Raw genomic sequence first — 15,443 nt, forward strand, 5'->3', positions numbered from 1 at the left:
ATGTTATTAAATTTAATTAAATAGCATAAAAATATAACAAAATAAATGTAAAGAATGTTATGTTATATTTTAATTATTAGTTTGACATTTCAATTGAACCCAATCTTGACCTTCAAAATGTAAAATTTTAGTGAATAGTTAATGTAAACCAATTTAAAAATTTAGGAAAATATTATTTTGAGTTAGTATTATATAATTTTTAAAATTAATCAAACTATAAATATCTTTATTAATAAAATAAAATTTTAATTATTTAGTGTAGTAATTTATAATGTCTATAAATTTATATTGATTATAGTACATGTATATATTTTTGTAATAAAACAAACCTAACTATGATTATTTAGTTTTGTTAATTATTATGTGATAAATAAGCCAAATAAGTAAATGAATTACTATAGAGTCTATAGTATAGACTAATTATCAAATTAAATGATAATTATTAATATACGTTAAAATTTTGGGTGAAGTACTAAATAAATAGTAAAATAATGTAGTTATCAATATTTACAATATTATCATATAATATATTTACTTAAACTTTAAATAATTTCAAAATTTATATTAATAACTGAAATAATTATTTTAAATAAAAACAAATAATTAATGAAATGATAACATTTTGTAGCATTTGCTGTGGCGACGGCTGCGTCGAGCAATCCTCCGGAACCAATGGATCACACGAAACAATCATTACCACAGTCTCGGGCCAACAGTCGTCTTCCAAGTGCTGTCGGCACTGACCTTAAGATACCAAACTCTAATCGAGTGAAGAGAGAATCAATGATTAGTACAGCGGCGACAATGAGAGTATTGAATGTATTGAGACATTGGGTTAGCAAACATTCCCAGGACTTCGAGAACGACCCAAAACTCTTACAAATAACAACTGAATTTCTTGAAGAGTTAGTCCACAACACAAGCCTATTGCCGGCTGAACACAAAGCAGCCGTACAGCTGTTACAAATGATCTCAAAACATACGCTTGAGATTAAAGATAAGATTGATTTGGATGTCTTACTGTCCCCACCACTCGCTGCTTCCAAAGACAACATCGAGACTCTATCGGCTCTTGAGATCGCAGAAGTGATGACTTATTTGGATCATAAGATATTTGTTAGGATTCAAAGCGAAGAATTCTTAGGTCAGGCGTGGATGAAGGAAAATAAGGTATCAAATCATTCATCTGTTAATTATAGCATTCATTTAATATTATTTATTAAAATTATTATATCAGACGACTAAAGCATTCCATATTTTACTGATGACCCGACACTTCAATGACATCAGTCGGTTAGTGGCCTCTGAAATCATGAGAGTTCCGGAAATTCCTAAAAGAGTTGCCATTATTGAGAAGTGGGCCGCAGTTGCAGATATCTGTCGGTGTCTGCATAACTTCAATGGTGTCCTTCAAATATGTGCCGCATTTACCAATTCATCGGTATTCAGATTGAAGAGAACGTGGGAAAAGGTGTGCAAAACGGTAAGGAATCGATATTTTTAACAATTTTGTGATTTACATAATTTTGTCATTGATTTCTTTGCATCAATTTTTATCATTAAATCAGACAAAGCAAACAATAGACAAATTGCAAACATTGGTCTCAACTGATGGTCGCTTCCGGAATATGAGAGAAGCTTTACACAGATGTGATCCGCCGTGTATTCCATACTTAGGCATGTATTTGACTGATCTGTCATTCATTGAAGAGGGAACTCCTAATTTCACTGAAGAAGGACTTCTCAATTTCTCCAAAATGCGAATGGTTTGACATTTTTGTTCATTTTTAACCAACAAATATTAACTTAGATTTTTTGATAGATTGCTCACGTAATTAGAGAAATCAGACATTTTCAACAAACGCCGTATAAGATCGAACACAACCCAAAAGTGACAAATTATTTGTTGGACACATCCAGACATCTGTTTGATGAAGAGCTATACCAACTGTCATTATGTCTGGAGCCACGACTGTCTCGTTTAGGCACCAAAATGAGCACAACTGGAGGTAGCTCTCCATCGCATTACTCTTCTGCCTCTTAATACATCATTCAATCAACAGTTGTTTAATTATTACGTTTGACTTTATTATTATTATTATTATTAATGGTAAGAATGTAATATAATTTAATATAAACATTTAATATAATTATTTATTACATTATTATATTTAAACACACCATTTAAATAAACCTGGATGATTTTATACAAAAATATTCAAAATAATAACCTTAATATTGGTAACATATTTTTAGTAATCAGAATACAGTTTGATTCATCTGTATTATGATTTATTATTAGTAGTTTATTGTTTTTTTAAATTTTGTTAATAACAGTAATAAACTACAAGTTATGCACAGTTTTATGTTATGTATAGATGTTAATGATATGAATAGATAAATATTAAAACTGAAATCTATTGTAATTAGATTTAAGTCGATTATAATGCATTGTTTTATTGTTTAAGAAATATATTTAACTCACTATTGAAATTAATGTAAATATATATATATATATATATATCTATTTATTAATCTGTTATTATTTGTTGATTCAGAAAATGCATTTATGAGATGTGATTAATAAACTTTTCATCACAATGTTATTAAAAATGTATTCTTTATAATTTACTTTTTAAATATTATTATTAAGTTGTGTTAATGATTTAATTAGTCATTTTAAAAAAATTTCATTTTTAATAATAATTTTAATAGATATACAGTGTATACTGATATAAATATAATAGTATGATATAACATTTTATTAAAATTACTAAAAGTTTATTAATCATTATCCATAATTATCTGATACTCTAAAGTTAGCATTATTTATAAATGTATTATTATTATTATTAATTATTAATTATATATTATAATTATATAGAACTCATAGATTTGATTAAATACTGAATATAAAGCTAAACGAAGCCCTTCGAAGTGCAGCCAAAGATAACAATAAATTGTTAACTGATTTATTAAATATAAGATAATTATTAAACAAATACAATGAAAGCAACAAAATTGTATATTTTATTGTTTAAATTCAAAAAATATGTATATTTCGTAAACATAGAGCAATTTTTATTAAGTATAAAATTTCAAAAATATAAATTAGATTGTATTTTATCAAATTTATATGTTTATCTTTTCAATAATGTTTTCGTGTTTTTATAAAGTTGTCATCTTTTTTTAAATAATATATAAACTCTAAGTTAATTTACTTAATTAATGATTGCTAAGAAATTAAATATCTACACAAACAAAACAATATATTAAAAACAAAACATAAGTTACTAAAACTTAAAGTCTTCCTTAAAACTCATTGAAAAATCCCGTTTTCTATATATTTAATAGTATTCATCAATTGTTGATTCATTACAGATAGTTATATAAATAAAATCACAATATTATTTCTACATTTTTATCTGAAATTATATTTAATTTTATTATTGTTAATAAGAAAATAGTGCAAATTATATTTAAAATATTCCAATAATTAAATAATTAATATGTATTAAGATAATAAATTATTTCGCTTAATATACATAAATGCATAAATTAATTTATAATTTGAACAAATATCAATTCATACATAATATAATACTGTTGTTAATTTACCAAATTTATCAAGGTAAATTAATAGATTTATTATTAATTTTGTAAATTATTAGTATGTGTATATGATTAGTTAAAAATTAATTAATTTTTGCTTTCATATCCCCAAATGTACAATATTATAATAATATATAAATATTATTATTATTAGTAGTAGTATTAGTGTGTAACAAATGCTGGTGTTATATATGTATGATATAAATGCATAAAAAGCACCTAAAGTTACAAATGGACAAAACGTCTTTCAATTATTATATAAATACAGAATATATATATATATATATATATACTTTATATATAATGTACAGAAAACATAATATATATAAATGACAAAATGACATAACATTTTATTTTATTTTCATATAAAACATTACAATAAAAGCCAATTTAATCTAAATGTCTTAACCCGTGGCCTAACACACCAAACCAACACATAATACCACTTCACCCTAAAAAAGCACACATATTGTAAAGCCTTAAGCCATTATTGTATAAATATATAGTAATAACAAATTATCCCAGATTTTACATATTCAACAAATTTGTTAAAATATAAATCAAATTGTATTTAATATTAACTTTTCTCATAATATCTATTATAAATTTTTTATATAACAAATCGGATATTACTTATTATCCAATTGTGTGAGTTATATAATATAAGTGTAAGAGCGGGTAAAAGAATTTAAATAATGGTTATTAATCGTTGACTAAATTATATAAAAGATTGTAAAAATTAATGTAAAATTAACAAATTTAAGATACCATTAGATAACTATTGTATTTTATTCTCAATTTTTGAGACATTAACAGTAAATTTATTGTTAAATTACTTCGTATTCACCAAATTATAAATCTGTGATCGCCTTAAAAATAATAATATATTACTAATCAATTATTATTAATATTATTTAAGTTATTTTGCAATTTGACAAAAATTGTATTTTAAATGTGAAATTAAAAAAATTTACTAAAATTACATAAAAACAATACCAAATTTTGATTACTCAAAATTTAAATCTATAATTAATTCACACATCAATAATTGATATTATTGTTAAATGTTTATTATAAAAATATATATGTAATAAATGTTTTCATATTTCTAATCAATCAATCATTTGGCCAAAAAATCATTATCTTTTTTAAACAAATCTGTATATGAATTGTTAAAAAAAAATGATAAAAAATAAATATTAAAATTATAATTACTTAATTTATGAATTTTATTGAACCACAAACGTAACGTAAATAATAGCATCTAAATAAATTAAATGATTTTAACATCAATTAATATTTTAATAATTAATAATTTATTTTTTAAAATTCAACGAAAACTATTACTTTGATTGTGAAGTATTTTTAATTAAATATACAATAAATATATCTTCACTAATCAAAGTGTCTAACATAGAATAATACAATTGTTGTCGCAATTTATTAAATTATAAATAATAAAATTATAGCAATAATTAAAAATTAGTGATTTTTAAATGAATCAACAGGTTATCTGACGGGGATTTTAATGGGAAACAGTAGTACTATATAATGACACTATTTTACAAATTGTTTGTCAATAAAGTCTATAGTTTACAACTAAATAAATTAAAATACAGATTAATGCATAAAATTGATTTCATTTGATACGACAATAGAGGAAGGGGTGAACTGATATATAGAAATATTCAACAAACTATTTTATATTATAAGTCTAACAGTAAAGTTTACATATAGTAATAATTGCACTAATTTTGTAATAATTTAAAATGTCATAAAAATAATCGGCCCAATAGTAGGAGAGACCACTGTCATTGAGATTACATAATATTAATATTAATAATAATTTGATTCATTTAAAAAGCAGACATAATTTTAAGCAAATTATGATATATTTGATGATAAAGTGAATTATGTGATTAATCCCTTAGAGGGGACCCCGTTATGGGCCACCTGTTGAATGGTGCTCAAGAAGATTGCAATTCTTAATTATGACAATGAATTAAATATATGGCATAACTGTATAATACAATACATATATTACATGTTTTGTGTTTGAGTGTGATTTCAATATGTGAGTGAATATCAGTTTATCAAATAAACAATCAAATAATTTGCTATAAAAATTAATCAGTCTTTATATTGTTTGTTAACAACATTTAATTATCTAATTTCATGATTGTGATAGTGTGACCTCTTTAGCTGATGTATTATCACTTTTATCACTATTATCTTTATCTTTATTTGCTGAAGAGTTGCCCCGTTGTGATCGTCCGCCTATATATCGGCGGCATTTAGTACTTCCACATTTACAGACCTGTCGAGTCTCGATATTGAAGTTATCAAAGTTATAATCATAAGATAGCTCTTCATTTGGCATAATGTCTCTTAAGGCAAATAATCCAATCCTATAAACACCATTAACTGACCACTTTTGCATCTCGGAGTTAGGTTCGCAACTGTGGTTAACAAAGCGTCCCTCGTCTCCCATACGATAGCCATCGATGACAATCGTTGAGTTAATATTAAGGCAATAGTGGTGGACATCATTTTTATAGACTTTGGCCATACGGTCCTTAAATTTCTGTTCGCTCACTACTTCTCCGATGTATTCAAGTATGAAATCACCGCTTTTAATGGGTTCAGTGGTTCTGATACCCCAACCTCTGTTAGATGTCATAAACCGATCTAAACCAGGACTCCATTGACGTCGTTGTATTCTCTGGTTTTGACAATAATCTTCGGCCGGACAGGTCTGTGGTGAGCACTCCTGATACATAAGACGATTAAGACAATCAGCGCCACAACTTTTAGTCTCTTTATCTGATGGATCGGGCTTTTTACACATACAGCTTTGCATCGGATATCTAGTGATTGGCTTCACGTCAACGAATATATTGTTTTTAATTCGCTTATAATGTGATGGATTCGACAGATTTAAAGCCTGTTGTCTATCGTATTGATACCAAACATCATATGGTAATAAAAACTCTTCGGGTTCAGTAAAATCCAATTCAGGCATTTGAATCAATTTGTTAATAGTTTTAGTCTCCTCTTTAGTTGTTATACTTTCAGATTCTTCGCCAGAAATTTTCTCAGACTTTTGTTCGTCATTTATTTTGTCTGATTTTAGATCATCAGAAGTCAAACTTAACTGTGAATTTTGGTCATCACTTGTTTTGTCAATTTTCTCACTATTTATACAAGTCTTATCATTTTTTGTCAAATCATCTGAATATTTGCCAGACTTTAAGTATCTTTTAAACGGAAGATTTCTCTGAAAACTTCGATAAAGTTTTTTATTTGGATCTATATTCTGTTTGTTTGATGGCTCAGTAACCATATATATCGGTGCATCTGAAACACTGCTTTGTTCACTTAGATAGGCTTCTGATGAGGACAGGGAGTCAATACTTGCTTTAGACAAACGCCGTTCAGGTTTTAATGGTTTAATATTAGTCAACTTCTTAGATAAGGAACTCATTTCTTTATTTTCACTTTTATTTAAACAATTAGTCCTTTTATTTTGTTGAGTACTAGACTTTTGGAAGACACCTATTTCTGAATCCATTTTCTTTGTTTTATTCTTACTATTGTTGCTCAAAGTAGTGTCACTTTTATTTGATTTATGACTACAATTTCGAGTGATTTTCTCAGATACCACACACTTATTAATTCTTTGACTAGAAATAGCAGTTTTAGCAACAATTGATGGATTTTTCTTATGTGACACAAATTCAATATTATCACTATTTTCAATGTGAGTTCGTTTACCATTAATTGCGGTCTTCACTTGATTTTGTTTACCATTATTATCTGTACGAACTCTTTTGCGAGGTTTTGTAAATCCTGTCTTATTAATGGTTCGTTTTCTTTTCGTTGCTTTTGGTTTGATATCATGAGAGCCGACACCCGATTCCTGTATCTGTTGTTTCACTTGAGTTTCAGATTTCATATTCTTAGAGTTCGTTAACTTAACGTCACGTGTATTACAAGTCTTTGATAACTTAGTTTTCAAGTCTTGATTTACCGTTTGTTTGATCTTTAAATTCTTTGATAGTTTTTTGTCGATTAAAGGCTTTTTGTTAATTTTTGCTGATTTTAAAGTTGTCTCCTTATCTTTTGATGTCATATTGGTTTTAGACCTCATGTTATCAAATGTAGAACAAATAGGTAAACACTTATCGGTTAGTTTACTGTCTGTGGCGACATTATGTTTGTCATCGATGGTATCTTCAATTTTCCTGCGTTTGACCATTTGGTTGTTGTGTAGGTGTGTGCTATCATTGGTGCCATCATTTGTTTCGGTAACATCTGATGAATACTTTCTGATGCAGTGCTCTATTGTCTCTTCAATAGAGTTTTGCGCTTTCACTTCATTGCCTTCTTTGCCTTCATTTTCATTGACATTATCGCTAACTATAGGCGTAACGTTTGAATTTGCAGTCAGTCTATCACTATTTGCTATACTGTCCAGAGGTGCGCATAACAGAGTACTGCCAGTCATTGCTGTCGATGAGCTCTTGTATTTGAGAGAGTCGTCAGACAAGTTAGTATTGGGCTTATCAGCACTTGAATGCACCACTTGTGAGATAACTGTGCCTACATTTAAGCTCTCTTTCCTCACTTTATTCGTGTTTATCTCACGTTTATTGGACTTTGAATTGACTGACTTTTTAGCGCTTAAAGTATCAGATTTACAAACATTTTGCAAATTATTTATCGATTCTTTTGAATCACTGTATCCATCGGTCATTGATTTCAATTTTGGACTTACATTCGATATCGACTTCTTGTTCTTCGACTGATTATAAACTCCGGCAACATTTGTAACCAAATTTATATTTGTTTTCCTTTTCATCTCAACATTAGTTTCATTAATCATTTCATTTGTTTGATCCACTAAATTAACATTTGTTTTAATATCACTCAAATTTGTCACAATATTAGGACCATTGTTAAGATGATTGTTAGTGTTGGTCACAGAAAATGCCATTTGCGATACATTGGTCTGTTTGCTCTCAATGTGTCGGTGATGGCGCTTCTTCAATGGTAATCTCTGTTCATTAGCACCGGATGAGCCATTGTTCTGAGTCTGAAGACAGGTGTTGGTTACTTCACTTTTCTTTTCCGCCTTTTTCTTATCAATGGCTACTTCAGATTGATTTGTATTATTTGTGGATTTCTTTTTACCAGATTTTTTAGACGTAGAAGACTTCGTTGTCGTTTCGCTTAACTCATGGATCAATTGAACAGATTTCTGATCATTAGTTTTAGGTGTACTTTTCGGAGTACTTTTCGGTGTAGTATTTCGATTGGATTCAGATGTTCGGTGATGTTTTCTGTTAATCTTAATGTTCTTTAAATAGTTAGTCAATTGGAATATCGTTGGCAACACTTTGGCTTTAATCTCTGATGGACTCAAAGCCATACGTTTGCCAAATGGCTTAAGTAGTTGTAGGCCTTCCGTGAGATTCTCTATTAGTGACATATCTTCAGAACTCATCTCAAAATGGCTTTCTTTGTGTTTCACTTCACTCTTTTGTTTTTTACTTTTGTGACGCTTGTGTTTCTTGCGTTTTCTTGAATGAGATGATAATGAACTACTCCTAAATGCAAAACCCATTTGTGGTGATAATTGACTCAAATGCCGTATTTTCTCAGATTTGGGTCGAAATTCTTGTTTACTTTGGTTAATATAGTTTTTATTTATGATGTCTTTATTTATTACTATATCACTCAAATGTCTTTCACCATTCAATTCGTCCAACGAATGCAAATCCGTCTTAAAATAATTTACTTCTGTTTGTACTTCAAAGACATTAAGAGTCGATTGAGAATTTGTTGAACTTTTACTAGAGTTTTGTTGTTTGTCTTGACTTTTCTTAGATTTAGACCGACTTTTCCTTACATCTAATCGTTTATTTTGTGACTCTTCCTCACAAATAATTTGACTTTTCTTTTCAATTTTCAAATCTTTTTTGTTTTTATCTAATCTATTGTTTCGCTTTTTATCAGAAGACTCTATCGATTTCTTGTAATTTTGTCGTAAATTAAATGAAGGCATATCAGCGTTCAATTGATTAGAAATATTATGATTATTATTGCCCTCATGTGATGATTGTCTCCAATCAGTACTATTGGTGACACTGAACTGTCCGAATTCAAGTTCTTCAGTTTCATTTGACTGAAATTGAGAACAAATTGAATCTTTAATACTTCGAACAAGAAGTTCAAAGTCATCTTCACGTTTTTGATTGACAAAAGGCTGTTCTCCTGAATTGGAATGACTTCGAGGATATGGCAAATAATTTCTGGCGCTCATCATTGGCATAAAATTTAAAGGACTTCTTGAGTCCTTAGTTTGACCTATAATGGCATCATTTGGGTTGGAATTGTTGAGTAATAATTCAGTCAATTGAACGACATTTGTAGCATTTGATGTCAATGATGAAGTCGGAGATAACATTGGATTTAGTGAATGATTCAGTGAAGAGGTGTCAAAATAATCACTTTTGACTCCTAAATCAATTAGATTTTTATCAATTTTAATATCACTGGTTATTCTTAAAAGTGAATTATTGGTCAACTTTTTGTTTTTCTTCTCTTTTAATGATTTGTTCTTTTGTTTTTTGTTGCGAGTATTCACTGGTCTAGAGTTTGACATTTGCTGAGAATTTGGCTCTAATTGAGAAGTTGTCGCATCCATTGGTAGAAATTCTGTATCACTAATAGAAAGATGTCGATGTGGTGACTCTCCTTGCGATTGGATCCCACTATCAGATGATGCCTTTTCATTTTTAAGAGATTCAGGACTCGATTTAATATTTGAAATATCGTTTATTTGAGGAACTGATTGAGAAAGTGATGTTTTTTCTGTATTTTTCTTTATGAGTGAACAATTTTGACTCAATGGTGATATTTGTTCAATAGTTTTGTCGATATCAGAACAAATAGCAGCGTAATTACCACAGACATGTTTACTTGAATAGCCGTCACTGACTATCTTAGAGTTTAGCTGATCGGTTGAATGAAGCACCGGTTCCGTACATTTTGTGTGAGATGTCTTTGTTTTAGACTTTTTAGATTTGTTTGAAAGAGATTTTGATCTCTTTGTTTCATTATTTTTATCTTTTTTATATTTTTTCGTTTTACGATTTATGCTTTTATAGCCATTATTTGTATTGTGAGTATCGGTGCCAACGCTACGATTCTTCGTAGTTGACAAAGACTTAGATTTATTAGAAGTATTTGTTGTCACTTTCATCTCTTCAGTTTCTGTCTGCACTTGAACCGCAACGGTAACCGTTGCCGGACTCTTATGGCTTTGTGAAGCAGTTGTGTTTGAACTAGTGGTCACCGCCCGCTCGCGATTCTGTAAGTGAGGAATTCGATAATTTCTCAAACGTTGTCTTTCTTCTGCTGGATCTCTCTTCTTGTGTGTACTCATCGATGATTGATAATTCATTGGACTATTTATACTAATGGCTGGACTATAACAACTACTTTCACAGGAAACCGAAGAAGGTTGAGATAATGGTGTCGATGGCATTACATTTTTCTGTGAATTTACTTTCAAACCATTACAAGAGTCTTCACTTTTATTTAAATTATTTATTGCTGTACTTTTCGATTGTTTTGAGCTCTTCCTGTGCTCGCCTTTGTAATCAATATCACTGTCTGACGACTCACTATCACCGGAAATACTGGAACCACTCGACGAATCTGAAGAGGAACCAGTGCTGGAACAGCTGGAACTGCGACAACTGCTGGAACTGTGAGATGATGAATATGATGAACCGCTGCTACTTGTACTACAACTTCTTGAAGAACAGTCAGAATAACTCTGATTTGAGTCTCTGCTCTCACTTCGACTATGACTTCCACTCCGACTTCTGCTTCGACTTCGACTCGAGTCATATGAGCTGTCATTTTGTCGGTATTTACGTCTGTGTTTGTGATTTAACTTAATGGGAATCGGTTGTCGTTTGCCTTTACCCGCGTGTTTCCAACACTGACAGTCCACTCCATGGTCTTCATGATCATTGGGCTCATTGATTACACCGGAAACTACTTCAGTGACACTCAGTTGTCTTTTCGATATAATATGATTTGCTTCAGACTTTTTATTTGGAACCGAATTTGTTCTTCGGGTTGCAATCCGAAGCTTAAGAGCACCAATGTTTGAGTTGTTGGACTCTTTGACGATCGAAAACTCGCAATTCTCGTGTCTATCCATTTCGGAAACACTCGACACTGAATCCGAGTCTTCGCTATCACTTTCGGACAGTTTTCGAGCAAATGATTTCACGCTTTTGTTTTTGTTGTTAGCATTTGTGTCGACCAACCGATTAGTGACACATCGGTCACTACTTTTAACAATACGGTGTTGTGTGGCCTCACGGAAATGGTCCGAACATTTGTCCCGATCGTCATCTGAATCTCTCTCATGTTTTGTCTTTTTTCTGGTTTTTGTTTTATTCGACAATCTCTTGATTCTTGAGCTGTTCTGCGATGAACTGTTGGACAGTGCGGTCGACATATAAGATGTGAGTAAAGGATTCGATTTGTCGGAAACCATTCGCATGACTGAAGACTACCACTGAAGACAACCACTTATGACATTCACAGACAAAACAACAATCAATTTAAAACAATTAAAAATTTCTTCAAAACAAATGTGACATTCATTTCATTGCATCCATTCATTCACTTTAAGACATCAAATGTGGTTTAATATCAAACGATTATCACATTTAATCAAAAGACAAGACATTAGATATGACTGCAAATGTCATATCAGTTGTTGTCTTACATGTGATGTAATGTTTAGTCTTTCATATGATGGATATCTTCAAGTGTGGTCACATTGGCTTCGGTTGGGGACAACTAGTGGTGACCAACTCATCAATGATGTCCAATATTTACTGTTTTAATGGAGATGTTGTGATCACCAGTGGTTATGACATAAGACATCCTAATATTGATAAAAATATTGCATTCAATGTATTGAAGCCTAAGATGAGAGCAAAACGTATACCAAAACATGGCTTCTCTTCTTTCAAAACATTGTACACAATAGCCATCACATCCTATGGCACCATCTCTTACACAACAAGACAACATCACTCAAACAGGTATATGTATGACAACCTTGACATTATATAATGACATAATGACATACCGGTGCTCTCGACTCTACATTCATATATAAGACACTATATCTTTGTCTTAAACATACAATCAGTGATGCGATTCAATCATTGTTTTAATTACTTTTTTTTGCAAACTTTCACGACTTTTGTCTAATTATATTTCAACGGAAAGTTTTGTTACAAAGAAATAGTTGACAATTGAATTATAATATCTATTAACATATAATTGTATAAAACTTGAATGTAATGTAAATCATTTAATTAATACAATAAGTCTATATATATATATATATATATTATATACTGTATATACACTAAATATGAACTAAACAATTGTCTAAAACTCATAGCCATTGTTGTGCACTACTGGCCGACAAATCCATTAGTTTCCAACAGGCCTTCGGGTCGAACTCATTCTGGTCACGACATAAGACCCAAACATAATGGACTCGAAGAATCTTTTCCTTTAAATAATAAATAAAACAATCGGTAAATAATATGTTTACTCAATCAGTAGGTCTTTAGTCAAACCGGGTCTCCTTCGATCACATTTCCCTTTAGATCGCGAATGCAATTAATTTGTTGTGTTTGAAATGTAATGATAAGAACAGGTCCGCTATCCATCATCTTTCCCATTGCCAACTGATTGCAAAAAATCAAATAATTATTTATTAATTAATATGATATACAATTATCACCATAATTATGGTCATTACTCACATCAACATTCTCTAAGTCTAAAACTCTTGACTCAAACTTATAGCCCATTTGTTGGGCTTGAAGTATAGGTTGAGCTAATTGATTGTATGGCTGTATATTGAGACAAAGATTATTGTAATTACATTACTTCTACTAAACCATTAAATATATACCGCTTCGTGTAACCAATCCTTAAGAATTCCAAGATCTGGTCTAATCATTGCCTCCAAAATGTTGGGAATTATATCAGTTTCACATTCTTTTAAGAACTGATTCTTATCAAAATTTGGATCAATTTTGCAGACTTCGGTTAACACTTCTGACAATTCAGTTTTAGAGAATAATCCACCGAAAAGTTCCGTTACTTTATCGGTGATGAGTCGGGAGGCTCTGACCACAGGATTGTCGCTCTCGTCGTATTTCATTTTCCAATCAAATATTTTATTGACGTAAGGATTATTGTCTTTAAAGTTTTGCCAACTTTGGTACCAACGACTGTCTTTATGGAGCTCAACGCCGGTCGCAGTTCTAAACAATAATTATTTAATTATTTAAATCATTTAAAACAGATGTCAAAACCGACTCATTTGGTTCAATAGGTTTTTGATGACTAAATGTTTCTTCCGATTCCTCTTTTCTTTTGCGAAGTTTTTCCGGTCGCTTATAAACTTTATTTCCATCTGTCATCTCTTCTCTCACAGCTTTCACTGTCTATAAATTAAAGTATTAATTAATAACTTTATTTATTTATTAATTAATTTTTACAAAACCTGTGACACTGTCTTAAAGGCATCACTTTGACTGAGTTGTTCACTTCCTTTACCTAAGACTTGTGCCGCACTTCGAGCCTGTTTTGACAGTTCATCGGCTACTTCGCCGGCTTTTTTGCCGATCTCTGTTTTCTGTGCCTCTTCGAGACCTTTCGATATTTTTCCTTTAATAGCTTCCAACTGGTCTATGATCTGTTGGGAACCTTTTGAAGTTTCTGATTCAATGGTTTGCTGTAAAATGTCATTAATATTACGGTATATATTATAATTAGATATATAAATCTAAAATTACATATTTATGTCTCGCTTTCTTAAGCGCATCCGATTCCTCCAGTTTTTGTGTCTCTTCTCTAAATTTTTTAAGACTTTCTTTCATTTCTTTATTCTTCGAGATCTCTTGTTTGATGTTTTCCACGAGTTTTCCTAAGAAGCTCTTGCCTTGTGGTGATTGTTGTGAATACAAACGGGTCTAAAGTTTCAATATTATGATTATTATTATATATTAAAATATAATTAATTGTTTGTTCTTTACATTGATTTTGTGAAGACATGTCCACTCCTTTGCAAACCAATTGCTTTTCATACAAATCGATGATAAAGTGATCGATGGCTTACTTACTCTTAATAAGTAATTCATTGAACCGCTTATTCACTTTCAAATCAATGGACACACAAATAATAATTAATTAATTAATTAAATCATATTTAAGTTATTTAGTCACACATTTCAATTAAATCACTAATAATTAACAATAAAATTATAATAAAATTACAATAAAAGACATTTGCGTTAAAAGCATGTGTTTTGAAAACATGAGGCAATCATTACTTATCATTGGATAAACCGATTGATCATAATATCATTCATACAGTACAGTGTAGTACAGTGTGTATCATATAATATGATTCATATTATATATAGTAACTTACGGTACTATTGAGTATATTAGACAGCAGTATACATTATACTGTATTGTACAATATTTAACAATACATACTGTAGTGTACTGTACAAATTGTATTGTAAAATATAGTCACTATACTGTACTATACACTGTATATATAGTACAATATTGCCTGTGTATTGTATTGCCTTATATTGTACTGTACAGTAGTACTACTGTATAAAAATTACTACTTTATTGTACAATAAATTAATACAAGTATTTCAATTGATTATATAACAGTAATATTCACACTTTAATTG

The 15,443-nt window shown here is 30.0% G+C and overlaps 3 protein-coding genes across 3 annotated transcripts in view; 1 reads left to right on the forward strand and 2 right to left on the reverse strand.

The window, feature by feature from the left end:
* LOC128958815 (ras-specific guanine nucleotide-releasing factor 1-like) overlaps positions 1 to 2,057 on the forward strand; it is a 30,890-nt gene extending 28,833 nt beyond the window's left edge. The window contains exons 16-19 of the mRNA XM_054304752.1: positions 629 to 1,170; positions 1,238 to 1,483; positions 1,569 to 1,766; positions 1,823 to 2,057. Of these exons, the coding sequence (XP_054160727.1) occupies positions 629 to 1,170; positions 1,238 to 1,483; positions 1,569 to 1,766; positions 1,823 to 2,044 (1,208 nt within the window). The 3' untranslated portion in view covers positions 2,045 to 2,057. The remainder of the gene's footprint in view (positions 1 to 628; positions 1,171 to 1,237; positions 1,484 to 1,568; positions 1,767 to 1,822) is intronic.
* A 2,993-nt stretch (positions 2,058 to 5,050) lies between these two features.
* LOC128958643 (variant-silencing SET domain-containing protein-like) lies at positions 5,051 to 12,761 on the reverse strand. Its single transcript, XM_054304539.1, has 2 exons — positions 12,653 to 12,761; positions 5,051 to 12,589 (listed from the first exon to the last, which is right to left on the reverse strand). Exon 2 carries the CDS (start codon positions 12,197 to 12,199, stop codon positions 5,786 to 5,788), a length of 6,414 nt encoding a protein of 2,137 aa, XP_054160514.1. The 5' UTR covers positions 12,200 to 12,589; positions 12,653 to 12,761; the 3' UTR covers positions 5,051 to 5,785.
* A 255-nt stretch (positions 12,762 to 13,016) lies between these two features.
* On the reverse strand, positions 13,017 to 15,067 carry LOC128958645 (mitochondrial import inner membrane translocase subunit TIM44-like). Its single transcript, XM_054304541.1, has 8 exons — positions 14,769 to 15,067; positions 14,529 to 14,705; positions 14,237 to 14,467; positions 14,050 to 14,177; positions 13,640 to 13,994; positions 13,488 to 13,577; positions 13,299 to 13,409; positions 13,017 to 13,231 (listed from the first exon to the last, which is right to left on the reverse strand). The coding sequence occupies exons 1-8, from the start codon at positions 14,871 to 14,873 to the stop codon at positions 13,112 to 13,114; spliced, it is 1,317 nt and encodes a 438-aa protein (XP_054160516.1). The 5' UTR covers positions 14,874 to 15,067; the 3' UTR covers positions 13,017 to 13,111.
* Positions 15,068 to 15,443: the final 376 nt, after the last annotated feature.

The sequence above is a fragment of the Oppia nitens genome, unplaced genomic scaffold (assembly GCF_028296485.1).
Source record: "Oppia nitens isolate AA-2021 unplaced genomic scaffold, nextdenovo-longstitch-racon4-pilon3 scaffold3_pilon_pilon_pilon, whole genome shotgun sequence".
Classification (NCBI taxonomy): domain Eukaryota; kingdom Metazoa; phylum Arthropoda; class Arachnida; order Sarcoptiformes; family Oppiidae; genus Oppia; species Oppia nitens.